The sequence below is a fragment of the Ovis aries genome, chromosome X, assembly GCF_016772045.2.
Source record: "Ovis aries strain OAR_USU_Benz2616 breed Rambouillet chromosome X, ARS-UI_Ramb_v3.0, whole genome shotgun sequence".
Lineage (NCBI taxonomy): Eukaryota > Metazoa > Chordata > Mammalia > Artiodactyla > Bovidae > Ovis > Ovis aries.
The window spans coordinates 5,610,359-5,637,290 of record NC_056080.1 but is presented as its reverse complement, the minus strand read 5'-3'; the positions used below and the strand labels follow the sequence as shown (position 1 = coordinate 5,637,290).

Below are 26,932 nucleotides of genomic sequence, written 5' to 3'. Positions count from 1 at the left end.
AATACTGGAGTGGGGAGCCTTTCCCTTCTGCAGGGTATCTTCCCAACCCAATGATCGAACCCAGGTCTCCCACGTTGCAGGCGGGTTCTTTCCCAGCTAAGACACAAAGCACCCCATTTTATTCTTAAGTAAGTGATGAAATTCTATAGGGAAAAATGACATTGACTTCAACTTCATCAGAGAAAGTAATCCCAGGATGGCCCCTGTGTAAAAGTCACCAGACATGAGTTATTTAATGTAAGTCATTTCAGTTCGGTCGCTCAGTCGTGTCCGACTCTGCGACCCCACGGACCACAGCACGCCAGGCCTCCCTGTCCATCACCAACTCCCCGAGTGTACTCAAACTCGTGTCTATTGAGTTGGTGATGCCATCCAACCATCTCATCCTCTATCGTCCCCTTCTCCTCCTGCCTTCAATCTTTCCCAGCATCAGGATCTTTTCCAATGAGTCACCTCTTCGCATCAGGTGGCCAAAGGATTGGAGTTTCAGCTTTAGCATCAGTCCTTCCAATGAACAGCCAGGACTGATTTCCAATGACTATTCAGGATTGATTTCCTCTAGGAGTCACTTCCTTTAACGTAAAACTGCTCCGCAATTGTTTGCCATAAACAGATGTTTCTGCAACGTGAGGAACAGTACTCACGTGAACCAACCCCAACTCGTCACAGGAATGGACACCAGGGGCGTTTGTCCCAGATCTAGCTTCTGATATGGGAGTCATCAGCTGTACTTTCACTGCACAGAGTGAAATTCTAACCCGGTTTTAATCTGAATTTAAATGTAACAACCCACACTCAACGCACAGACTGAAAAATGGACATGAACCTGCTTTCTTTCCAACCATTTCAAGCATCACGGGCAATAAACACAGATCTCGTGTTTCTGATGGGAAATCAGTGCCCAACTTAAAGAGACACCAAAGGAGAAACGATGTTTGGAATTTCAAAACCTGAGTAGCGAAGATTCATGGAGGACTTCCCATGGTTCAGACCCACGCTTCCAAAGCAGGGAGCACGCATGTTCCAGCCTTGGCTGGGGAACTAAGATCTTACACACCATGAGGTGTGGACAGAAAATATTCACGGAGAGTCTGTCGGAGCTGATACGGACAATATGTTGAAATGGTCCCATTTGGGACATCCTGAATTAAATCAAGTTCTGAATGAAATCATTTATGCCTGGTTTGACTTTTTGAAACAAGACTCGTTAAAAATGTGAAATAATTCAGATCTGTGCTGAATTTGTTTTGAACAGCAATGCTCTCGATAGCAACGTTAGGAAGCTAAATTAGTACAATCGTGCAGAGGAAGGGAACACACACCTTTGTCCTGGGAAATACGGTACTGAATGCTCCTCAGTAAGCTAAGGCGTGTCTGAGTCTTCGTGACCCCAGGCGGTGTCAGAAGGACTGGGCTCTGGGGCTGTCTCTAAGATTGTCCTGAGCTTGGGGACAAAATAACACACCTCTACCTCTTAAAATGTCATCATCCTTATTACAGACAATAGCCGAGGGCGTGGAGACAACCTCATTGTCCGTCAGTAGGAGAAACTATAAAGGAGGTGGAGTACCTATACGAGATGGAATATTACTCAGCCATGAGAAAGGACGACAGCATGCCATTTCTGGCAACGTGGATGGACCCACAGATGGGCATATTAAGTGAAGCTGGCCAGGTAGAGACAAAAGCTATACAGTATCAGTTATAAGGGTGAGTGTTAGTGGCTCGGTCATGGCTAACTCTCTGCCGTGAATTGTAGCCTGCCAGGCTTCTCTGTCCATGGGATTCTCCAGGCAAGAACACTGGAGTGGGTAGCCTTTCCCTTCTCCAGGGGATCTTTCCAACCCAGGGATCGAACCCAGGTCTCCGGCATTGCAGGCAGATTCCTTACCAGCTGAGCCCCCAGGGAGCCACCCATCACTTCTGCTGAGATGAGGAATCTCAACAGAAAGCAACTTCCAGCACAGAAGGCAGAGTGGAGGCCGCCAGAGGCAGAGGGCGGGGAGAAGGGGGAACACGGGGAGGGCGACGGGCACTCACTTGTCCACCAGCTTCTTGGCGAACCCGAAGTCGGTGAGCTTGACGTGGCCGTCTCTGTCCAGCAGGATGTTCTCCGGCTTCAGGTCCCTATAGACGATGTCCCGGGAGTGTAGGTACTCGATGGCACAGACGATCTCGGCCGCGTAGAACAGCCCGGTGTTGCTGGAGAAGCGGCCGCGGTTCCGCAGGTAGCTGAAGAGCTCGCCGCCCGGCACGAACTCCATGAGCATGTACAGGAATCGGTCGTCATGGCCCGTCCAGAACCTGCACCGGGGAGTGTGGGGGGATCCCAGTGAGACTGAGCGCTCCGCCCCAGCCAGACACACAGAGGCTGAGGTGGGCAAAGCATTGAGCTCATGGCCCGTCCAGAACCTGCACCGGGGAGGGCGGGAGGATCACAGTGAGACTGAGCGCTCCGCCCCGGCCGGACACACAGAGGCTGAGGTGGGGAGAGGATTGAATTCATGGTACATGAACAGGTCACGCAAAGATACATCTACAGGGGCGGTCTAGCAGTCACATATGGATATGAGAGCTGCACCAGACAGAAGGCTGAGCGTCTGAGAACTGATGCTTTCCAACTGTGGTGCTGGAGAAGACTCTGGAGAGTCCCGTGGACTGCAAGGAGACCCAACCAGGCCATCCTAAAGGAAATCAGTCCTGAATATTCACTGAAAGGCCTGATGCTGAAGCTGAAGCTCCAATACTCTGGCCACCTGATGTGAAGAGCTGACTCACTGGAAAAGACCTTGATGCTGCAAAAGATTGAGGGCGGGAGGAGAAGCGGGCGACAGAGGATGAGATGGTTGGATGGCGTCACCCACTCAGTGGACATGAGTTTGAGCAAGCTCCAGGAGCTGGTGATGGACAGGGAAGCCCGGTGTGCTGCCGTCCATGGGGTCGCAAAGAGTCGGACACGACTGAGCGACTGAACAACAACTTCCTTGGTTCTGCAAGTGCTGTTTCCATTACATAGGCGGGTGACAGACTCTAAGCCGAGGTGATCAAGGCGTTGGAGAAAGAGAGAGAAGAAAAGAACAGACTGGTAGATTCAACAGCCAGCACAAGGCCCTCAGTCATGAGAAAGCCAGGTGCTGCAGTCCCTGGGTTCACAAAGCGCTGGACCAGCTGAACGACACACACCGTCACAGACATGTATATGTGTCCACGTATACATGTCATGAAGAGTGAAGTCGCTCAGTCGTGGCCGACTCTTTGCGACCCCATGGACTGTAGCCTGCCAGGCTCCTTCGTCCATGGGATTTTCAAGACAAGAATACTGGAGTGGGGTGCCATTCCCTTCTCCATCTATTGGAATAAATACAACTGTATAAGATACGGCCCTGGAAAAGGTACCCATAAGAAAGAGATGGTCACACTAAGTGAAGCCAGACAGAATCACAGAAATACCACGATACTACTTATACATAGAGTCTAAAAGAGAATGACAAAGTCCCCTAAACAAAACTTTTAGACACACTGGGAAACCAAAAACCTCTTGCGACTTGCCTGACAGCACTCTCTGCTTTACTGAGGTGCTCGCCACTGAATCCGCTGTATCTCTGAGGTCTACCTAGAGCAAACTGTTATCAGTATATAGATATATATATCAATATATCAATGTATAAGCACTGGAGGAGATCGCTTGCAGTGACCCAAAACATAACTGGAAGGAAAATCAGACAGAAGTAATGAAGTGCAGTGATCAGGAAACTATACGTGCTAAGAGTCATGTCTGACTCTCTGTGACCCCATGGACTACAGCCCACCAGGCTCCTCTGTCCATGGGATTCTCCAGGCAGGAATACTGGAGTGGGCTGCCATGCCCTCCTCCAGGGGATCTTCCCGACCCAGGGATCAAACCCAGGTCTCCTGCACTGCAAGCAGATTCTTTATCATGTGAGCAACAGCAAAGTTCCCAGGGAAATATAAGTTTATGCAATAAAAAAAAGATGAGGGAATTCCCCAGTGGTCCAGCGGTTAGGACACTGCGCTTTCACTGTTGAGGGCGTGGGTTTGATGCCTGGTGTGAGAACTAAGACCCTACAAGTTGCACCAGGTGGCCAAATTAGAAAAAAGATGGCCGGCAGAGAGGAAAAACTTTTCTGTGTCCAAGGAAAGCCTTTCAAAAAGAAAAACCAGCATACTGTTCTGATGTTCAAATGAATGTCTATTTCGCTGATCACTGTGGTTATCCGTTAGAGAAAAGTATGGGTCCTGCATACAAGAGGCTTTCTCTAAGTGTGCATTTAAATGTGAAGACTCTCTGAGGCTAGTCTCAGACATGTACTTAGTCGCTCAGTCCTGTCTGACTCTTGGCAACCCTATGGACTGTAGCCCTCTAGGCTCCTCTGTCCATGGGACTTCCCAGGCAAGGAGACTGGAGTGGATTGCCATTCCCTTCCGCAAGTGGATCTTCCCGATCCAGGGATTGAACCTGTGTCTCCTGCATCGGCAAGCGGCATTCTTTACCATCTGCGCCCCCTGGGGAGCCCGCTAGGCTCAGACAGAGCTGCTGCCCCTTTGCCTGACACCCAGAGACCAAACGATACTAGGACACTGGAATTTGAAACCCAGCAAAGTTTGTTACAGGGCCGCACAAGGAGATGGGTGCGTCAAGCCTTAAGAAACCCAAAGTTACTGGAAGCTTTCAGCAAAGCCCTTTTGTACAGAAGGTGAGGGACGGGTGTGGTTAGGTGTTGCCAACTTCTTGATGTCAGAACCTTTATTCAGGCTTCCCAAGTGTCTCAGAAGAATCTGCCTGCAATGCAGGAGACCTGGGTTCAATCCTCAGGTTGGGAAGATCCCTTGGAGAAGGCAATGGCAACCCACTCCAGTATTCTCACCTGGAGAATCCCACGGACAGAGGAGCCTGGCAGGGAGACAGTCCAAGGGGCTGCAAAGAGTCAGACACGACTGAACCCATTCACACGCACACACATCCTTTGCTCTTGAGGTCCCGTCACGGTCAGCGGATAATGTTCCACTAAATCTCTACCAGACACGTGTTATATTATCTGTTCTGAAAAGAAAGGGCCAGGTCCCCAGGCATAGGTTTCACCCTTCAGGGTCCCAGGCCTGGCTCAGAAGGGACAGAGCTTAGAGGGCAGCTCCCTGAGGGCCAGGTCCCCAGACCCTGCCCAGCTGTCATTACTGAACTGACCCTCGAGCTTCTCAGGGTGCCCAGGTCGGGGAAGATGGGGTCCCAGAGGGGTCCCTGACTGTACAGTACCCAAGACAGACGCCCAAGTAGTTAGATCACAGACCCAAGGATGAGGGAGACCCCCAGGCTTCTCAGGGTGTCCAGATGGGGGAGACGAGGTCCCATGGGGGTCCCTGACGGCAGGGTAGCCACGACAGATGCCCGCTCTACTTAGATCACAGAACCTAGGACGGGAGGAGACAGTCACCGCGGCCTGAAGCCCCGGGTCCAGACAGCGGGTGGCCCTGGCAAGCACCCTGGAGCCCCCCGAAGCCATAACCCCCAGCTTGTTCCTGGGCCCCTCCGGGCTCTCCCACTGGACCAAGGCTGGGTGAGCTGGAGGGCCCCCAGGGGTAAGGCCAGGACCAGTATCTGCACTGTGTCCACCCGATGACCGCCGGTCCACACACCTTTGGATGAAAGCCCTCACTAAGGGGCACTGAATGACAGCTGGGGCCTGTGGACGAGGCCCGGGACAGCACCGTCCAAAGGCTGAGCAGCATCACTAAGCGCTGTTCATTGATGCTTGCTTGCCAGTGGGTGGGGCCCACTGGGTGCCGTCCAATGGCTGAGCAGAACCACTAAAGGTCGCTCATTGGCAGCTGGCTGCTTGTGGGCGGGGCCCACTGCAGAAATGACCAATGGCTGGGTGGGACCAAGAATGTTACTCATTGACGGTTGCCTGGGGGCCACTGTGGCACTGCCCAATGGCTGAGCAGAACCATCACCAGGACTTCATTGGCAGTTGGCTGCTTGTGGGCGGGGTCCACTGCAGAGCCAACCAATGGCTGAGTGGAACCACAAAGGGTTGTTCACTGACAGTAGCTTGTGGGTGGGGCCCGCTGAGGTGCCATCCAATGGCTGAGCAGGACCATTAAGTGTTGCTCATTGGCAGCTGGCTGCTTGTGGGCGGGGGCCCACTGAGGTGCTGTCCACTGGGCGAGCAGAACCACTAAGGGTCGCTCATTGGCAGTTGGTTGCTTGTGGGCGGGGCCTTCTGAGGTGTCAACCAATGGAGGTGCGGTACCACTAACGATCTCTCGTTCATAGTTGGTTGCCAGCGGGCAGAGCTCACTGAGGCATCAACCAATGGCTGGGCAGGACCACTAAGCTTATTGACGATGGTTTCTGGGCGGGTCCTTCTGCAGCACTGACCAATGGCTGAGTGAGACCACTCATGGGCACTCACTCATAGTTGATTGCCGGTGGGCTGAGCCCACTGAGGCCTCAACCCATGCCTGAGCAGGAGTACTTAGGGTCTTTTATGGACAGTTGGTTGCTTGTAGGCGGGACCCGCTGCAGAGCTGACCAATGGCTGAGCGGGACCTGTTGCCTAGTAATGGTGCAGCCTAGCGATGCACACTGAGGGCTGCACGCTAAGGGATGCACTCACCTCACTTTGTTACACTCCTATAAATGCCTTTCTTTCTGCATTGCTAGATTTCTGCCTCTTGCGGCCAGGGCTGCCCAGGGACCCCATCTTTAGAAAGCACAGTGGCATCCACTTCTAGGGGTTTCTATTTCCCCAGTTCCTATGTATCTTTGTCCCGTTCCCAGTCTCAAGGTTCAAGAGCTGCAGTGTTGAGATCTGACCGAAGACAGGAGGCAGGAAGGGGGCTTGGGGTGGGGTGGGGGTGGTTTGTGGCTGTTGTTACTGGAAAAGGAACAAAACCTGCCGTCCCCCAGTATCTCTCAGGCACGCAGATTATCTCCAGCTGAAAACAAACAAGGTCCGGCAGATGCAAGGGAAAACTTGGACCTTCTCCCTGAACTGCCTACAAGAACGTAGATAGAAGAGTTGGTCCTGGAATCTCTCGTTTCAGCAGAGATGTCTGCAGAGGGCAAACAGAGCCTGGAGACTAGAGTTCACACTAGGTCTCTATGTCTCTCCTGGACCAGCAAACATTTATTTATAAAATTTTGTTTTTTCTCCGTCTCTATGTCAACTGCCCTTCCTCCTCTTTGATATCTGAAACCACTACCCCCAACATCCTCTTTTTGTCTGCAGCTGAAGAGGGTATTTAAGGGGAGTGTTAGGGCCATCTGGTGAGTCCCAGTTGGCTCAGGGGTAAAGAGTTCGCCTGCCAAAGCAGGAGACGCAGGAGTTCGATCCCTGTGTTGGGAAGATCCGCTGGAGGAGGAAATGGCAACCCAGTCCAGTATTCTGGCCTGGAGAATCCCATGGACAGAGGAGCCTGGCGGGGCTACAGTCCATGCGGGTCGCAAAGAGTTGGGACACAAGTGAGCATGCGGGCTACAAGTTGGGCCATTTAAGGGAGTGACTCCATTTTCGTAACTCTCTCCCATGTATACATGAGATTAAATTTGTGTGTGCTTTTTCTCCTGGTTCATCTGTCTCAGGTCCATTTCATTCTTAGACCAGCCAGAAGACCCTGGAAGGATCAGGAACATGTCTTCCTCCCCGGCATCACTGTCTAGAGAAACCAGATGACCAGATGCCCGCCTTTGTCTCCATCATTTATAATTGAGACAAGTCTCTTTCTCTGGGCTGCGCTCACTCCTTCTCTGGGTCACATCATGACCTGTCTAGGTCTAGCCCGCCTGTTCCTCGCCGTGATGCTCAAACAGAAGCACACAGAATCCCAAAGGTATGACAGCCTCACTGTTCTTTCTTGGGCGAGCTTAGCACCCAGCGAGGGCTCTTCTGACGGGAAAACGTCTTCCAGGGTCCCAATGACACCTGGCAGATGACCCTGCACAATGAACCTCTACAGAAACTCATGAAAAATGGATTTCCAGCCATATCAGCGAACCAAGGATGTCACAGTCATGAGTGACTGCAAACACGATGGATGGGGAGTCCACGAGCCCTAAAGGAACTCAGGAAACAACAGCTGCCGGCGAGCAGCCACTCCCCGTGGTGAGCCCTAAGGAAGCTCAGCAGGTGAACACACAGATGCTGGCCCCAGAGAGCTGAGATGCAGAATCAAGGAAAGAGTCCAGATGCTTGCATCTTCCTATACATCAGTTCAGTTCAGTCCAGCCGCTCAGTCACGTCCAACTCTACAACCCCACAGACCGCAGCACACCAGGCCTCCCCGTCCATCACCAACTCCTAGAGCTTGTTCAGACTCATGCCCATCGAGTCGGTGATGCCATCCAACCATCTCATTCTCTGTGGTCCCCTTCTCCTTCCACCTTCAATCTTTCCCAGCATCAAGGTCTTTTCAAATGAGTCAGTTCTTCCCATCAGGTGGCCAAAGGATTGGAGTTTCAGCTTCAGCATCAGTCCTTCCAATGAACACCCAAGACTGACCTCCTTTAGGATGGGCTGGTTGGATCTCCTTCCAGTCCAAGGGACTCTCAAGAGTCTTCTCCAACACCACAGTTCGAAAGCATCAACTCTTCAGCGCTCAGCCTTCTTTATGGTTCAACACTCACATCCATACATAGAAAAGCACTAAATTCCTCAACTTCGGGTATCTGATTTCTTTCATTAACAATCACCTTCTGATGTTCACACTAACTGCTCTCTGTTGCAAAACTTCTATATAACCTGGCTCCCCGCACCCCATCCTGCTTCCTCAGAGCAATTCTCAGGGTTAATAGAGATGCTGCCTCCTGGGCTTAAGTCCTAAAAATGTCAGCAGTGCTGAGAACACCTGTCCTGATGCCACTCTCAAAAGAACAGAAAGTGTTAGCTGCTCAGCCGTGTCTGACTGCGACCCCATGGACTGTAGCCCACCAGGCTCCTTTGACCATGGGATTCTCCAGTCGAGGATACTGGAGTGGGTTGCCATTCCCTTCTCCCGGGGATCTTCCCAACCCAGGGATCGAACTCAGGTCCCACTCTTAGATGCCAGCAATCTCTATACGGCAGAAAGGACAGGGAGGAGACACAGGGTTGCCTTCTTCAGACAGGACCGAAGCCGTCCTCCCCTGGAAAATCTTGACTGTGTCACAATCCTTCAACACCCTGGACGCTGAGTTACTAAGCTCTTCTAAAATTATCTCTCCGCTGGCTGCACTGACCTTTGGAATGGTTTTATCCCAGAACAGAAAAGTTTCGTCCGATATCTATGTAGTGAACCTCCTGGCTGGCTTTCAGAAAATGCAACCAGTCACACTTCAAGTCCCGAACTTGCTGATAACACCCCAGGCGAACGTGCCAAACCGTTCAAGCACAAGTTCAAACTGGAGCCTTTCTTCGGCGTGATCTTCTTCGCTTCACGCAGCTTCATGGAAATGCAAGGAAAACCCACTCGGAGCTTCTGGACAGTGTTTCAAAAGGCAGATATTGGGAGAAGTGACTCACTTCCAAGAGAAAACTGGATAGCTGGGAGGATTCAACACCTGCTCACCTCCTGGTTTTCTTCCCACTCAACTGCAGGCTTCACCCCGTGGCTGCGGGCCTTCCCTGCCGTCTGTTCCCAGGGCTGGTCACACAGATCCCTGTCCCCCCTGCTCTGTATGGAGGCGCATCCAAAGCCTGCTGGCTCCGGATCAACGCAACCGCAGTTTTCAAACACAACCTGGTCTCTCAAGTGATAACACACGGAAAAACATCCCAAACCTCAAGGACCTTATAATAACACCCTCATGGGCTAAAACACCAGCATTGAGCAACTCAGTAAGTAGGTGTTCTGGGCTGGATGGCCAAAGTGTCTGTCGCTCAGTCATGTCCAACTCTGCGACCCCACGGACCATAGCCCACCGGGCTCCTCTGTCCATGGGACTCTCCAGGCAAGAATACTGGGGTGTGTTGCCATTTCCTCCTCCAGGGGATCTTCCCGACCCAGGGATCGAACCTGCGTCTCCTGCCATTTCAGGCAGATTTTTATAGATACTGTCTGCATCACCCCAAATCCATATGTTGAACTGCTAACCCCCCAGGACCTAAGAATATGCCTGTATTAGGAGATGGGTGTTCAAAGAGAGGATAAAGGTGAAATGAGGTCACTAGGGCGGGTCCTGATCCCAAAGGACTGGGGTCCATACAGAAAGAGGAGGTCAGGAGACAGACACACACAGAAGCACAGCTGTGTAGACTAAATTACAAGGCAAAAATCCCCATTTCCTTCCCCTGGGCATCTTCCCGACCTAGGCCTCTTGGTATAAGGCCACCCATGAAATCGGATGAACAACACATTTCTACAGCACCTCAACAACTTAATTCTACCTGCAATGACCCAATTTCCAAACAAGGTCACTTTCACAGGTACTTGTGGTGTATTTCTGGGCTTGGGTGCTGCTCGCTCAGTCATGTCTGACTCTTTGCAACCCCATGGACTGTAGCCTGCCAGGCTCCTCTGTCCATGAGTTTCTCCAGGCAAGAACCCTGGAGTGGGTTGCTATTTCCTTCTCCAGGGGATCTTCCCGTCCCAGGGATCGAACCCAGGTCTTCTGCATTGCAGGCAGATTCTTCACCGTCTGAGCCACCAGGGAAGACCCATCTTTTGGGGAGGCAGACACAATTACAGCCACAACGAGGCGGAATATCCAGAGCTGGCAGCCCCCCGCCCAGCCCAAGACTCACAAGACCATCACCCTAACGTGTGCTGAGCCCAGAACGCACGCAACGAGGGCAACTCAGCATCTCCACCCTGCCACTCCCAGGCCTGAAAAGAGCTTCTCCCGCCGGCTTCTTGCCTCTTCCAAACTCTTGTCTTCTCAACATTTTGGACTTTCCCTGTCCACCATCAAGTCTACCTGCTTCTCTTCGGTGGAAGTGTTAGCCCATCAGTCGTGTCCGACTCTTTGAGACCATACGGACCATGGCCCGCCGGGCTCCTCTGTCCATGGGATTGTCCAGGCAAGAACACTGGAGTGGGTTGCCTTCTCTTGTTCCCAGCCCAGGGATTGAACCCGAGTCTCCTGCATTACAGGCAGATTCTCTAACCATCACATAAACTACCACAGAAAGCTCAACAGACCACTAGGTCTCCAGAACAAACAGGAATCCGGCCACCAGGAGGCCTGTCTTCCTGGGAAAACTGGGCCACAAAGCACCCTCAGGGACACACCCTGGGGGGTTCTGGTTTGAGGACTTCCTGTATTCAGTTAAAAAAAAAAAAGGCTCAAGCCAGTTCTCCTAAATCACATGAGAATGCCTTGGCCACAGACATAGCAGTCTGCATCTCCTTCATAAAAGATTCATCGAAAACCGCTGGGCAACGGGAGTGCCTTCCCAGAATCTCCGAGTCCACAGGAGAGACACCGTTAAGTAGAAGCTTTGTTTTGTTGCAGAGGAAGGCACACACGCATTGGATCGTCTACAAGTCTTCCCGTCAGCCACCTGGACACAGACTCGACCGGGGTCAGGGGGTTGACTCCGATGCACCAGCGACTTCTGTTCTGATGACTCAAAAGCATGAGACTCTAGTGACCCATCCACATGGGCCCCAGACTGCCCTTCGGCTCCGTAAAAGGAAAGTCAGACACACACACACAAAAAGCCAGCTGCTCCCTCTGTCCCCCATCAAACATGCCTCTACTCGTCTGGAGACATTGCTCCGGCGGTTTTGAGTTTATGGGTGCTTTCGTCCGTGCGTGGGGGCGGAGATGGGGACACGCAAGATGTTCCGAGACCATAGTAGACGGTCCTGTATCTGCTTGCCTGGGCGAGTGGATTGTAGAAGAAAGGCAGGTGTGGATGGCTGAGTTTGGAGGTGGCGAGGGGCAGGGCAAGGTAGAGGAGGCGAGCATCGCAGCGGAGGCGAGATCCTGGGCTGACCACGTGGCTGGCACCCCCACCTTCCAGTGCGGTCACTGTGCTGGGATGATGGAGGGAAGGGCATCTCAAAAGGGTCACCGTGACTGTGTGTTCAGTCGCTTCCATCGTGTCCGACTCTCTCCGACCCCGTGGACTGTAGCCCCCGTAGGCTCCTCTGTCCGTGGGGATTCTCCAGGCAACAACACTGGAGTGGGTTGCCATGTCCTCCTCCAGAGGATCTCTGCAGAGCCGGGGATGGAACCCACGTCTCCTGCATTGGCGGCTGGGTTCTTTACCCACTGAGCCACCTGGGAAGGCCGAAAAACAGTCAAAGACAAAGCCAGAGCCCATGACAGCCGTCTCGAGGACATGATTAAATGAAGCCCCTGGGGTCATTCTCTACGGAGCTGCAAGCGGAGACACAGATGGCCGGCGGGGCGCAGCGTAGGGTGGGTGGGCCCCGATGGCTGCAGGGAAGCGAAGGATACCTTGAAAGCAGGCAAGTCAGGGAGGCCAGAACAGCTGTTAACTCCGAGCACAGGCTGGGCTGGGGGAGAAGGGGGGCTCAGAGGAACACAGTGCAGGCCAGAGGTGGGAACCACGGAAGCAGCAGTCCCCTACATCCCGCCAGGGATGGAGACAGACAGCCTGCTGTGGACGCCTACACATCTGGGCCGTGGGCAGGGTTGTACCTTTCAGTAGCAAAGAGGGTAGGAGAGCAGCGTTCCTGGTGGCTCAGTGGGAAAGCCTCCACCAGCCCATGCAGGCAGTGAGTGAGTGAGTGAAACTCACTCCGTCCTGTCTGACTCTTTGAGACCCCGTGGACTGTAGCCCCTCCAGGCTCCTCTGTCCATGGGATTCTCCAGGCAAGAATACTGGGGTGGGTTGCCATGCCCTTCTCCAGGGGACCTTCCCAACTCAGGGACTGAACCCGGGTCTCCAGCCTTGCAGGCAGATGCTGTACCCTATGAGCCCCCAGGGAAGCCAAAGAATACTGGGGTGGATTGCCATTTCCTTCTCCCTGGACTGTGGTCCCTCCAGGCTCCTCTGTGCATGGGATTCTCCAGGCAAGAATACTGGGGTGGGTTGCCATTCACTGCTCCAGGGTACCTTTCCAACCCAGGAACTGGACCGGGTCTCCTGCACTGCAGGCAGATGCTGTACCCTATGAGCCCCCAGGGAAGCCCAAAAACACTGGAGCAGGTTGCCATGCCCTCCTCGAGGGGATCTTCCCCATCCAGAGATTGAACCCACGTGTCTCGGATCTCCTGCACTGGCAGGCGGGTTCTTCACCACCACCACCACCTGGGAAGCCCAGCAATCACGCACCTGAGCCCCCAAATCATACATCAACTAATAAAGGAAACTTGAAAGAGCGTGGGGGAGAGAGGCATGTATGCGCTGCACGTCGGGCACCATCAACTGGATGATGCCACGATACACCCACGTGACGACACTCGAGACTCCACGAGACACCCCAGAGAGGATGGGAGTGGGCAGAGGCGGGCGGGTGACTGAGGTCCCGGGAAAACCCAGGAGATGAGCGTGCTGGCGATGGCAGGCGGGGAGCCCACGTGGATGTCTTGCTGGGGCAGACAGGCACCCCTTCTCCCCGCCGACCCTGGGCAGGCACTCAGTGGGACCCTTTCTTGTAAGATGGGGAGCTTGAGGTACGTCAGAACCCGGCGGGAACACGCTCCATCCCCAGCACACACAGGAGACTCCCACGCTGGGGGGTGCGGGCGGGCGGGCAGGCGGGGACCCAGAGCCAGGGACTCACAGTTTGACCAGGAAAGGGTGGTCGACTTCCTTCAGCACCGACTTCTCGTTGTGAACGTGCTGCTCCTGCTTCAGGCGGATGATGTCGGGGATGGTCATCATCTTCAGGGCGAAGAAATGCTTGCTTGTCTTCTCCTGCACGAGCTGCACGCGGCCGAACGTCCCTGTACCTGCACGCGGAGGGCAGAGATGGGGGGAGAGGCGTGCTCAGCGACCACAGCTCCCCCCACACCGGGAACGTCAGACAACCTGGCAGGTCGGAAGACTCCCTTCCCTACGAGACGCCAGGCGACAGACCCCCACCTCTGCAATGGTCAAGTTAAATTTCTGCACACACACACAGCACCACTTGACTCTAGGACAAAGCTACGTAGAGTCACAGCTGTGGTTCTTCCAGGAGTGACGCACGGACGTGAGAGCTGGACCATAAGGAAGGCTGAGCGCACTTAAGCATTGATGCTTTCGGACTGTGGTGCTGGAGAAGACTCTTGAGAGTCCCTTGGACTGCAAGGAGATCCAACCAGTCCACCCTAAAGGAGACCAGTCCTGAATGTTCATTGGAAGGACTGATGGTAAAGCTGAAACTCCAATACTTTGGCCACCTGATGCGAAGAGCTGACTCATTTGAAAAGACCCTGAAGCTGGGAAAGATTGAAGGCAGGAGGAGAAGGGGACGGCAGAGGATGAGATGGTCGCATGGCATCACTGCCTCGATAGACATGAGTTTGGATAAACTCTGGGAGTTGGTGATGGACAGGGAGGCCCAGCGTGCTGCAGTCCATGGGGTCACAGAGAGACGGACACGAATCAGCAGCTGAAGCACAAGAAGTGTAACTTGCCCCTGAATTATCCTTTGACGAGAGTGACTGACCATCGTTTCTGGAAATGAGTCATCCCAGAGAAAACACACACGGAGCTAAAGGCAGAATGGGAAAGCACGCCAGATACGTTCCTGTGACGTGTCTTTTTCTTGACACTTTTCTAAATCAGGATGAGACAGAGTCAACAAACTTAGGGCGACTGAAGGGGAAGGGGCTGGGGGAGGGCTAAATGAAGAGTTTGGGATGAACAGATAACACACGACTAGATGGAAAACGGACAAGCAAGGAGCTACTAATGAACAGCACAGGGAATTCTACTCCACATCTCGTAATAACCGTATACGGAAAAGGAATGCAAAAAGAAGAACAGATATGTAACTGACTCACAGCTCAAATGAACACAACGCGGTAATTAACGCTTGCTGCCTTTAGTCACTCGGCAGTGCCTGACTGACTCTTTGTGACCCCACGGACCGTAGCCCCGCCAGGCTCCTGTGTTCCTGCGGATGCTCCAGGCAAGAATACTGGAGTGGGTTGCCATGCCCTCCCTCCAAGAGATCTTCCTGACCCAGGGATCAAACCCGGGTCTCCTGAATCGCAGGCACATTCTTTACTGCCTGAGTCACCAGGGGTGGCTGTAAACCCAAGGACAGGGCCCTCATAAGACACAGAACAGGAGAGACACGGACACGGCGGAGAAGCCACGTGGAGACGGAGACAGAGACGGGAGGGAGGCGGCCATCAGCCCAGGGACGGACGCCTGGAACCCCCGGAAGCCGGAAGAGGCGGGAAGGACCCTCCCCTGGAGACTGCAGGGAGCCCAGCCCTGGGACCCCCTGACCTCAGACGTCTGGTCCCCAGGGTTCAGGGAAGATGAATGTCTACAGTTTCAAGCTTCCCAGTTTGGTGGAAATTTGTTACGGCTGCACCAGGGGGTAGGAATTCAACCAAACAACGCTCAGGAATGGTCCGAGCATCCTCGTTGTTTAATCACTTAATTCTACACATTCATGGTTTTGCATACAGAACCTAACACAACTTTAACCTTCCTCCTGTTTGAGAACAGGTCTGGACATGGAAATGTACATGTTTCAACTGCCCCAGCGGAGCTCCACTCAGGTCTCTGGATACGCTGATGTGCTCTCGGAAAATTTCGGGAAAATTAAAGGCCAGGGGTGAGGACACCACGCTCAATTGTCTTTGTCCAGATTAACGCTGATGAGGAGAAATTCGAAAGAAAGACAATGAGAAATCATAAACAGAGAAGCCAGCCTGTTCTGGAAACTGATGAACTTTGCAAAAGCTTATCAAAAGAAGCACCGTCTGCTTCTGGCTAATAATAGCAACATTTTCTTGGCAAAGGAAACGCTGCTGAGTTTCTGGTACCCGTGGGGTAAGCCCCTGGGCGGTTCTTACTGGGAACACACCCTGGCTAGAAAGGGGAATTACTCTCAGACTTCCTAAAAGAAGAAGTTTCTCCAGAAGGGCTGCCACAGTCCACGTTCCTTTTTTATGAATTTCACTGGCACTGTACGTTTTAATTACTGGAAGGGAAAGGAGTCCTCACGTTATAAAAAAAATGTTTCTAAATGTGTCTATGCGTGGTACCTCATGCAGAAAAGAGATACAGTAACACTTCTCTTAAGACATAAAGTCTTGCTTCCCAATACCTGTATTGTTTTTATCCTTGAGACTGCAGGCATGAAATATGTGATAACACTCTTTTTTTGATACCTCTGACACAATTTGGAAGAAATCGCACTGGTTTTAATGGTTCCACATCATGGAGACCATCAGGGGCCTTACTTACATGCTTACACCTTGGGTTACATTTTTTTAATCCTTGAGACTGCAGGAATCAAGTAAAATCTGCGATGCCTCTGTATCTTTTTCCCGATACCTCTGACACAATTTAACTTGGAAGAATCGCACAGCCTTTTTTTTTTTTTTAAATACCTTTCCATCATGGAGACCACTAGTAGCATTTTCTTACACATCTGTCTCTTGTGTTTAAGAACGAAAAGACCCCGTCCTGAAGGACATATTCACTCTTTCATGATGAAAGTAAAACGGGAGGAATCCAAGTGTTACTCGATCAGTCGTGTCCAACTCTTTACCACCCCCAACGGACTGTAGCCCACCAGGCTCCTCTGTCCATGGGATTCTCCAGGGAAGAATTCTGGAGTGGGTTGCCATGCCCTTCCTGATGAAAGGGTTAGAAACAAACCATCTGAAGACATGTTTAAAAAGAAATATTATTTCACACATAAAGGAAAAGATGATGTGAAACTACAGGATAATGATAATAACTGGTGAGTTTAGAGTCCACGTAGAAATCCCACCAAGGTAGACGTTTACCAAAGCCTGGCTAAACGTACAAGCAGATCCTACACGTATGAATTTAATCTCCTGCATTCTGCTGAAAAACAGGGAACTGAACTATTTGTTTCATCTGATGAGAAATCACCTTCTCTTCCTGTTTCACACATTCAGAAGCACTGGGTAGGCGAAAAAATTCACCCAGTTTTGAGGAAAAGTGAAAACCATTTTTCATGTTCACCAAGAATTTTATAGAACAATGGCTTTGCGAGGCACACGGACTGGTTTTGGCCAAACCCAACAGCACTGGTTCCTTGAAAATGACCTAGTTCATGCTTTAAATGGGCTTCTCTGGTGGTTCAGACAGTCCAGAATCTGTCTTCAATGTGGGAGACCCGGGTTCAATCCGTGGGTTGGGAAGATCCCCTGGAGAAGGAAATGGCAACCCACTCCAGCCTTCTTGGCTGGAGAATCCCATGGACAGAGGAGCCTCGTGGGCTACAGTCCATGGGGTCGGAAAGAGTCGGACACGACTGAATGATGGAGCCCGCCCACCCACCCACCCACCCACCCACACACACACACACACACACACACACACACACACGATACAGAAAACAGATAATGAACAAGGACCTGCTGGGCAGCACAGGGAACTCTGCTCAATCCTCTGTAATAACCTTATGGTCACCAGGGGGAAGGATGGGGGAAGGGATGGTCAGGGAGTCTGGGATGGACATGGACACACTGCTGTGTTTAACATGGAGAACCAGCAAGGACCTGTGGTCTAGCACAGGGAACTCTGCTCAACACTCTGTAATAACCTTATGGTTCCGAGGCAGAAGGGATAGTCAGGGAGTTTGGGATGGACATGGACACTCTGCTGCATTTAACATGGAGAACCAGCAAGGACCTGCTGGACAGCACAGGGAACTTTGTTCAATCCTCGGTAATAACCTTATGGTTCCGAGGCAGAAGGGATAGTCAGGGAATTTGGGATGGACATGGACACTCTGCTGTATTTCACATGGAGAACCAGCAAGGACCTGCTGTCCAGCACAGGGAACTCTGCTCAATCCTCTGTAATAACCTTATGGTCACCAGCAGGGAGGGATGAAGGGAGGGATAGTTGGGGAGTCTGGGATGGACATGGACACTCTGCTGTATTGAACATGGAGAACCAGCAAGGACCTGCGGTCTAGCACAGGGAACTCTGCTCAATGTCACGTGGCAGCCTGGATGTGGGGGAGTTTGGGGGAGAATGGGTACATGTGTATGGATGGCTGAGTCCCTTTGCTGTCCACCTGAAGCCATCACATTGTTAATCGGCTATACTCCAGCATAAAATAAAAAAGATTAAGAAACACAGAATAAAATTTGGCTTTCGGCAATTATGGCTGCAAACCAGTACCAACTCATGTTTCACTGGGGGCAGGGGAACCTCCAGGAGTTCTGTAAAGAATGTGTCCTAACTTTGAATAAACTTAAAATCATGGAACTGGACCCTTCGAACAGGTGAATTTTATTGATCTGGATATTATCTCTTAATAAGCAAAATCTACCCTCAAAAAAATAAATATGATTTGGATAAAGTTATGAAGTTTTTTTTTTTTAAGCTTGGAATCTTCAGCTTCAAAGATCAGCTGAATAAGCTGGACACAGTTCAGCTGGGCGCTGGGTGGGGCAGACGGTCCTTGTGAGTCCACTCGTCTAGACAGGCTTTCAAAAAACAAAAACCAGTCATTCCCTCAAAATGCTGCAGGAGGGAAGCGGCATTCCACTGCACAGTCAACTCCTTCATTCTGTAAGATACTTATTTTTAAAAGACAAAAATAGAACAGATACTTCAGCGCCCACCCAGTTCTTCTAGTTACAGGCTATTAAAGTTACGCTGTCTCCCATCAAAGATACAAAGTGTGTAATCACAAAAGAAAACCAGGAACAGGGAAAGTTGCCAACCTAACTCCCACTGCTAACAAATGCGAGACAAGGAGATGCCTCGAATTCCTGGTCTTGCACTGGGCTCCCTGAGAGAAGATAGGAGCTGCTCGGAACCTCGCCTGGTAACTCTTGACCCGGAGGCAAAGGTTGGTCTCTGTAATTTGATAACACGAGCTGGCCACTTTAAAAGTCGAAGCCATAAACTGCAGTTGAGTCCGACTCTTTACAACCCCATGGACTGCAGCCCACCAGGCTCCTCTGTCCATGGGATTCTCCAGGCAAGAAGACTGGAGTGGGTTGCCATTTTCTCCTCCAGGGGAGCTCCCCGACCCAGGGATCGAACCCAGGTCTCTCGCACTGCAGGCAGATTCTTTATCAACTCAGTCACTAGGGAAGCCCTCCCGGAGGCTACACTTACATTTGGCTGTGCTGTGTCTCCGTCTGAACACACAGTATGTTTAGCGATGGTATGTGGGATGTAGTTAGCTGACCAGGGACGGAACCTGTGTCCCCCTGCACTGGGAGGGTGGAGTCTTTAACACTGCACCACCAGGGAAGTCCCAAGGCACTGTCTTTGGAGGAAGCCAGTCCTAAAGGAAATCAGTGCTAAATATTCATTGGAAGGCCTGATGCTGAAACTCCAATCCTTTGGCTGCCTGATGCAAAGAACTGACTCATTGGAAAAGACCCTGATGCTGGGAAAGATTGAGGGCAGGAGGAGAAGGGGACGACAGGGGATGAGATGGTTGCGTGGCATCACCGACTCGATGGACGTGAGTTTGAGTATACTGCGGGAGTTGGTGATGGACAGGGACGCCTGGCGTGCTGCGGTCCGTGGGGTCGCAGAGAGTCGGACACGACTGAGCGACTGAAGTCTGCCGTGGAAACTGGGGAGGAGGGCGAAGACTGGAGCTTGCGGTCTAGCTGAAATGAACGCTGGTGACAGCCACAGACAAGAGCTGAGATTCAAGGGGGCGGAGGAAACGGGGGCAGAGAAGGGCCGGCCTTTCGAAAGCCTTCCACCAAGCTCTTTGGGAGAGGCAGGTTCCAGGAAGTCATGGGGTAGACAGAGGGGAAGTGGCCGGGCTGATCTGAGCTCTGGGGTGTTTTCAGTTTGTTTCAGAGCTTTCCCTGTGGCCACGGAAGGCAGCAGGAAGAACCGAAAAAGAGGGGCTTGCAAACTCAAAGAGAAGAGAAAATGCAGCTTGGGGACGGGCGGGGATGGGGCTGGCAGAGGGCGGAAGAGCAGGGAGGACCACAGTGGGTGGGTGAACCATCTGAGAGGGTCCTCCCGGTCCCCCTGCAGATAGGGGAACCCTGGCGGGTGTCCAGAGGGGTCTGCGGAGTTGCTTTGTTTTGGGGAGAAGCTGGCGACAAGTTCCGTGCTGGAGCCTCCGGACAAGCAGAGGATGTGGGATATGGTGGCTGGAAGGCTGTTTGTCCCCGAAACAAGATTCCTGTCTGCCTGCAACCTGTCCTTTTTTTTTTTTTTTTAAATATTTATTTATTTTAATTTGGCTCAGCTGGTAAAGAATCCTCGTGCCATGCGGGAAACCCGGGTTCAATCCCAGGGTGAGGAAGATCCCCTGGAGGAGGGAAGGGCAACCCACTCCAGTCTTCTTGCCTGGAGAATCCCATGGACAGAGGAGCCTGGTGGGGCTACAGCTCATGGGGTCCAGAGAGTCGGACGTGACTGAATGACTAACACACACTCTTTTAATTTACTTGGCCGAAACCTGGTCTCAGCTGCTGCATGTGGCAACTACTTCCCTGACCAGGGGTCAAACGTAGGCCTCCCGTGCTGGGAGCGTGGACTCTTAGCCACTGGACCGCCCAGGAAGTCCCCACCCAGAACTTTAGAATGCGGAGTTACCTGGAAAGAAAGTATTTACAGAGGTGATGGACCGAAGGGTCGGAGATGAGGTTCCTCCTGGATGGGGGGTGGCCCTAAACCCCATGACAGGGTCCTCATAAGACACACAAGAGGAGAGACACAGACGCAGCGGAGAAGCCACGTGGAGATGGAGAGGCGGCCACCAGCCCAGGGATAGACGCCTGGAGCCCCGAGAAGCAGCAAGAGGCGGGAAGGACCCTCCCCTGGAGCCTCTGCAGGGAGCCCAGCCCTGGGACACCCTGACCTCAGATGTCTGATCCCCAGGAGTCGGGGTGTCTGGTCCTCGGGACTCGGGGTGTAGGGAGGGGGGATGGATGTCTGTAGTTTGAAGCCGCAGGTTTCGTCTGTTACTATAGATGCTGGAAGGTCACGCAGGTTGCAAGAGCCCCAGGGACGGACGCCTGGAGCCCCAAGAAGCGGGAAGAGGCAAGAAGAACCCTGGAGACTCTGGACGGAGCTCAGCCCTGGGACACCTTGACCTCAGACATCTGGTCTCCAGGGCTGGGGGAGGATGGATGGGTATGGTTTGAAGCCACCTGGTTAGTAATGGTTTCCTGTAACAACAGCTCCAGGAAGCCAACACAGGGGACCCCTGGACATTCACGGAGATGGACCCCCAGCAAGCACCACCTTGGGGACACTCCCTCAAGCCCACAGCAGAAAGCTGTAGATGAAAGCGGCGCCTATGGGCGCCCCCAGCTCCAGAATGATAACGAAATTCACCAGGATGAATGAGACCCTCCCTCCTTTGTCAAGTCCAGCCAGCCTGTCAAACACTGTTACTAACTGCCACTTCCTGCCTTTGTTCATCAACACAGCATCTTGTCAAACTGCTCTGAAAATGGGACTCAAAGTGAGACTTGTTAAAAAAAAAATTCCTCTCAAGTTCCCCTCTTGGTTTTTATCATCTCTTAGGTTCCCTGAATTCTTCGTCCGTTCTGAGATCTCAAGCCTTCTGCTATCTTCATATCTCGGACAGTTGTCAACATACCGATCACAGTTAGGTTGCTTGTCTTCTCCTGTTAAGGAGGCAAGAAAAAGGACTTCCCTGGTGTTTCAGCGGTTGAGACGTCGCCTTCTAATACGCAGGTTTGATCCCTGGTCAGGGAAGTAAGAGTGAAAAAGCTGGCTTAAAAGCCAACATTCAAAAAACTAAGATCACGGATTCCGGTCCCATCACTTCCCGGCAAATACATGGGGAAACAATGGAAATAGCGGCTGATTTTATTTTCTTGGGGCCTGAAACCACTGTGGACGCTGACTGCACCCGTGAAATTCAAAGACGCTTGCTCCTTGGAAGGAAAGCTATGACCAACCTAGACAGCGTACTGAAAAGCAGAGACATTACTTTGCCAACAAAGATCTGTCTAGTCAGAGCTGTGGTTTTCCAGAGGTCATGTATGGATGTGAGAGTTGGACTATAAAGAAAGCCGAGCGCAGAAGAATTGATACCTTTGAACTGTGGTGTTGGAGAAGACTTTTGAGAGTCCCTTGGACTGCAAGGAGATCCAACCAGTCCATCCTAAAGGAGATCAGTCCTGAATATTCATTGGAAGGACTGATGCTGAAGCTGAAACTCCAACACTTTGGCCACTTGATGCAAAGAACTAACTCATTTGAAAAGACCCTGGTGCTGAAAGATTGAGGGCAGGAGAAGGGGACAACAGAGGATGAGATGGTTGGGTGGCATCACCAACTAGATAAGAGTGAGTTTGAGCACGCTCCGGGAGATGGTGATGGACAGGGAAGCCTGGAGTGCTGCAGTCCATGGGGTCGCAGAGTGTCAGACCCTCGTTAACAACTAAACAACAACCGCAGGGAACCAGATGCCACGTGACTAGGAGCTCGCATGCCAGAACTAAGGCCTGGTGCAGTCAGATAAATACATCAATGAGGAATTTTTTTTTAAAGATGCTGAAGCACATTAAACAATAAAGTCCCCCATGACCCCAGACTAGGGTAAGCACCCAGCCTTCCTTTTTGCCCAATGCACACAAACCGTGTTCTGGGCAAGCCCACGGGATCCATGCATCTGTGAGGAAAAACAAACAGTGGTGTGTCTCCAAACGCCCCCGGCCCGAGGCTGGCCCGGCTGGAGCCGGAGAGCGCAGTCATCACCCAGGACACACACACTGTTCTGCAAGCCCAGGCACGGCGGGTCGGTGCGGAGTCTGGACACGCCAGAGATCCATTTTCAAAGGGCGACGCCACGCCAAGCCACCTGGGAAAGTCAAGTTCAACGCCGGCAGCAAATAAAAAGCCACTGAAAGATGACATCTCCGCTCCTCAAGTTTACCGAAAGTATGTGCTGCTCGCTCAGTCGTGTCGGACTCTTTGCGACCCTGCGGACTGTAGCCCCACCAGGCTCCTCTGTCCATGGGATTCTCCAAGCAAGAATCCTGGAGTGGGCTGCCAGGCCCTTCTCCAGGGGATCTTCCCCACCCAGGGATTGAGCCCAGGTCTCCTGCGTGGCAGGGGGATATGTTACCCCTAGGACCACCCCAGCCATTCCTCAAGAGTCCTAATAAAAGCTGGTCACTCCGTCTCCACAGCCCGCCTGTCAATCTGCCTTCCTTCAAGAATCCACCTGCTCTCAGCGTGGCTGGGTGGTTCCTGCGCTGGGCTGCCATCGTTCATTGGCGTCTTTTCTGGGCTGCAAACGCAGCAGCCTGGAATCCCGACCCTGAGAGGTCACACTGCTTCCGAACTGAGACGTTCTAAACGGACAAATACAAACCACCTTCCGAGGCAGGTTTGAGACTGTCTACCTGGGAACTTCCCTAGTGGCTCAGCTGCTAAAGAATGCGCCTGCAATGCGGGAGACCGGGATTCCATCCCTGGGTTGGAAAGATCCCCCTGGAGAAGGGAAAGGCTACCCACTCCAGTATTCTGGCCTGGAGAATTCCATGGACTGTACAGTCCATGGGGTTGCAAAGAGGCAGACATGACTGGGCGACTTTCACACACACACACACACACACCTGGGAACTACCTCCGAGCTGACTCAACAGTCAAGCCAGGCACTGAGTCCCAGAACAGAGCATGGGTTTCCTGTCCTAAGAGGCAGCAGGCCTCAGGTTTCATCCAGTTATTTGTCAACATGCAAAGAACCGGAGTGTTTTCAACAGCCAGAAGGGTCCCCCCTCCCCGGCCCTTGGCCAGAAACCTTCCTACGTATACGGGTGTGTGTGCTCCAACTCATGTGGGCAAAAAGAAAAACCCATGAAATCGCTGGACAATTAAAAGCAACCGCTTTCTTCCTGCACAAAGGCAGACCTTACCCAGGAGGTCGAGAGCCAAGTCCACCCAACCGCACCCCAACCATGAACAGCATCCCAGGTGCTAGACGGCGATCCTAAGGATGATGTCAAAAGTAGTCGTCCCGGGCATTGTTACTTTTGCTTTTAAAGGAAACCAGGCCAACTGTCCCGAAATGGACACCTCTTAGAAACAGGCTTCTGGTAGACCAATATGAAGAGTCCTTAAAAAAAAAACTAGGAATACCACAACTGAGTCAACACAATACCCCGAAATCTGTTATCAAAAAAAAAAAAGCTAAGTAACCTTTTTGAGGATCAAGTAAATGAACATCTTTGTGAGTAAAATCACATCCCAACAGTAACTATTTTCATTCAAGCATCCACATAATCCTCTGACTCCTTGGTGTTGTTTTTTTTTTTTAATAACGGGTAAATTTGCTAATTTTTTTTTTTATGAATGTCTTAAGGATAAATGGAAACTGTCACTCAAGTAGAATTTCCAAAAAATGAAACTGTAGTTTCCCACGTTAAACACAGCAGTGTGTCCATGTCCATCCCAAACTCCCTGACTATCCCTTCCCCCTGGAAACCATAAGGTTATTAGAGAGTATGGAGCAGAGTTCCCTGTGTTATACAACAGGTCCTGAGGCGAAGAGCTGACTCACTGGAAAACACCCTGATGCTGGGGAAGATTGAGGGCAGGAGGAGAAGAGGACGACAGAGGATGAGATGGCTGGATGGCATCACCGACTCGATGGACATGAGTTTGAGCAAGCTCCGGGAGTTGGTGATGGACAGGGAGGCCTGGCGGGCTGCAGTCCACGGGGTCGCAGAGAGTCAGACACGACTGAGCGACTGAACTGAACTGATGTTGGTGAGAAGTTTTCAACCTGAACTAAATATTTTTTTTTTTTGAGGAGGGGGAAGGAATTGCTCTCACACATAAGCTGGTTCACTATCCACCTCTTCCCTGCTTCCTGCAGGGCCCAGGGCTAAGCGCGCGCACACACGCACGCACGCGCGCGCACACACACGCACACACACACACACACCCGAAGAGCCCTGTTTCCATCTGTCCCTCACTCAGACTCCGGGCGCCCTCACCACTACAAAGGCCGGCTTTCTCTGCAGCCGAGTCCCGCCGGCCACACCCAGCCTCCAATGTGCTGGCCCCTTTGTTCGGAGGAGAGGCTCCCCAGAGAAGGAGCCAGCGGGGTGAAGCCATCCGTTCAAGTCATCGTCCGCCTTTTCACAGGAACCCCAGGGAGGCTTCCCTCCAAACCCCTCCCCCGCGATGAGCGGCCTCATCAAGCAAGTGTCCACACGAACCATCCGGAGAGAACTCAGAGACCAGCAGAAACCCAACTACGTTCAGCAACACGGAACTGAACCCCACTTCTCACACAAGGTTAAAAAGCACATTTTTTCTTCCCGACCACCTGCCCAGTCCCCCGGCTCTTGGAAAGAGATATGCTTGAATTGAATTATTTCATCTGATGGCTGACTCGCCAGTAGACTTTATTGCTACATCTCTCTTGGGTATTCCTTCGGAAAACGGGTGTGTGGACTCACCTATGTTAATGTACTGTGTACAGATTATCAGATAAAGTCAAGCTGATCATTCCTCACCTCATACTTAGAAATGTCTCCTCAGTTCAGTTCAGTCACTCAGTCCGACTCTGCGACCCCGTGGACTGCAGCACGCCAGGCCTCCCTGTCCATCACCAGCTCCCTGTCCATCACAAACTCATGTCCATCGAGTCGGTGATGCCATCCAGCCATCTCATCCTCTGTCGTCCCCTTCTCCTCCTGCCTTCAATCTTTCCCAGCATCAGGGTCTTTTCCAATGAGCCAGCCCTCCGCATCAGGGGGCCAAAGGATTGGAGCTTCAGCTTCAGGAATTTGGCAAAAAATGCAGCATTCTGTCGGCCCAATCCACCAAAGCATCGGAGATCCCAGCCCTGAAATGTGGGGGAGGCTATTTCTGCAATTCAGAGTAGCTCACAAGCATTCATTAATTTCCCTTGTGACTCAGACCATAAAGGATCCACCTGCAAAGGCAGGAGACTGGGGTTCGATCCCTAGGTGGGGAAGATCCCCTGGAGAAGGAAATGCCTGGAGAAACCCATGGACAGAGGAGCCTGGTGGGCCATACTCCACGAGGTCGGAAAGAGTGAGACACGACTGAGCTACTGACAGAGAAATACGCAAGTATCTGTAGTGTTGGTTTTGTTATTCTTTGAAGGGTAACCTCAGAAAAACAACAACAGCCTACCAAGTCTGCCGATGGACATGAGTTTAGGAAACTCGAGGAGACAGTGAAGGACTGGGAAGCCTGGTGTGCTGCAGTCCATGGGGTAATAAAGAGTCAGACAGGACTTCCCAACGGAACAAAGCTTACCCCAAAAAAGGGAAGTAAATGGACTCGTGATGTTCAACCAAGCGACACTCTAAAGGCTCCTTGCGAAAAAGCCTCCCCTCCGTCACCCGTGTCTCCACCGCCCAGGTGGATCTGGATACGAGCGCGGTTTCCGGGATTCCACGCGGCTGCCCGCCCGACATCCCCGCTCCGAGACCAGTGGCTCAGAGCTGCGTGTCTAAAGGCGCATCCCGGAGCCAGAAGCTCCTCCTCGAAGGGAAGGTTTTACGTCTTATCCAGGAGCAGTCCGGGGCTGGGGCCCTCCTGTAACACTCAGAACTGGTTCTGCTTGTCCAGCACCAGCAAGCAGCCTGCCTGGTGGAGGTGGCAATTAGTGGTGGACACGCCGATACAGCCTGACAGCCTCACATGGTCATGAATACCTTCCCCCCTGCGCACACGTGCCCACCTCCAGCCCTGTCTTTTGGTCTCTCCCATTCGACATACGCAAGAGCTTTTCTTTTTTTTTTTTTAAAGTATTTATTTATTTGGCTGCAAAGGGTCTTAAATTGTCCCAAGACTTTCCCCAGTGGCTCAGATGGTGAAAAATCTGCCTGCGAATCAGGAGACTCAGGTTCAATTTC

The 26,932-nt window shown here is 52.1% G+C and overlaps 1 protein-coding gene across 3 annotated transcripts in view; it reads right to left on the bottom strand.

The window, feature by feature from the left end:
• LOC101116807 (protein kinase cAMP-dependent X-linked catalytic subunit) overlaps positions 1–26,932 on the bottom strand; it is a 79,633-nt gene that overhangs the window by 43,075 nt on the left and 9,626 nt on the right. For all 3 annotated transcript variants that reach the window (XM_027963617.3, XM_027963616.3, XM_042242228.2), the window contains exons 2-3: positions 13,696–13,864; positions 2,041–2,304 (exon numbers count right to left, since the gene is read on the bottom strand). In XM_027963617.3, coding sequence (XP_027819418.1) covers positions 2,041–2,304; positions 13,696–13,864 — 433 coding nt within the window. The remainder of the gene's footprint in view (positions 1–2,040; positions 2,305–13,695; positions 13,865–26,932) is intronic.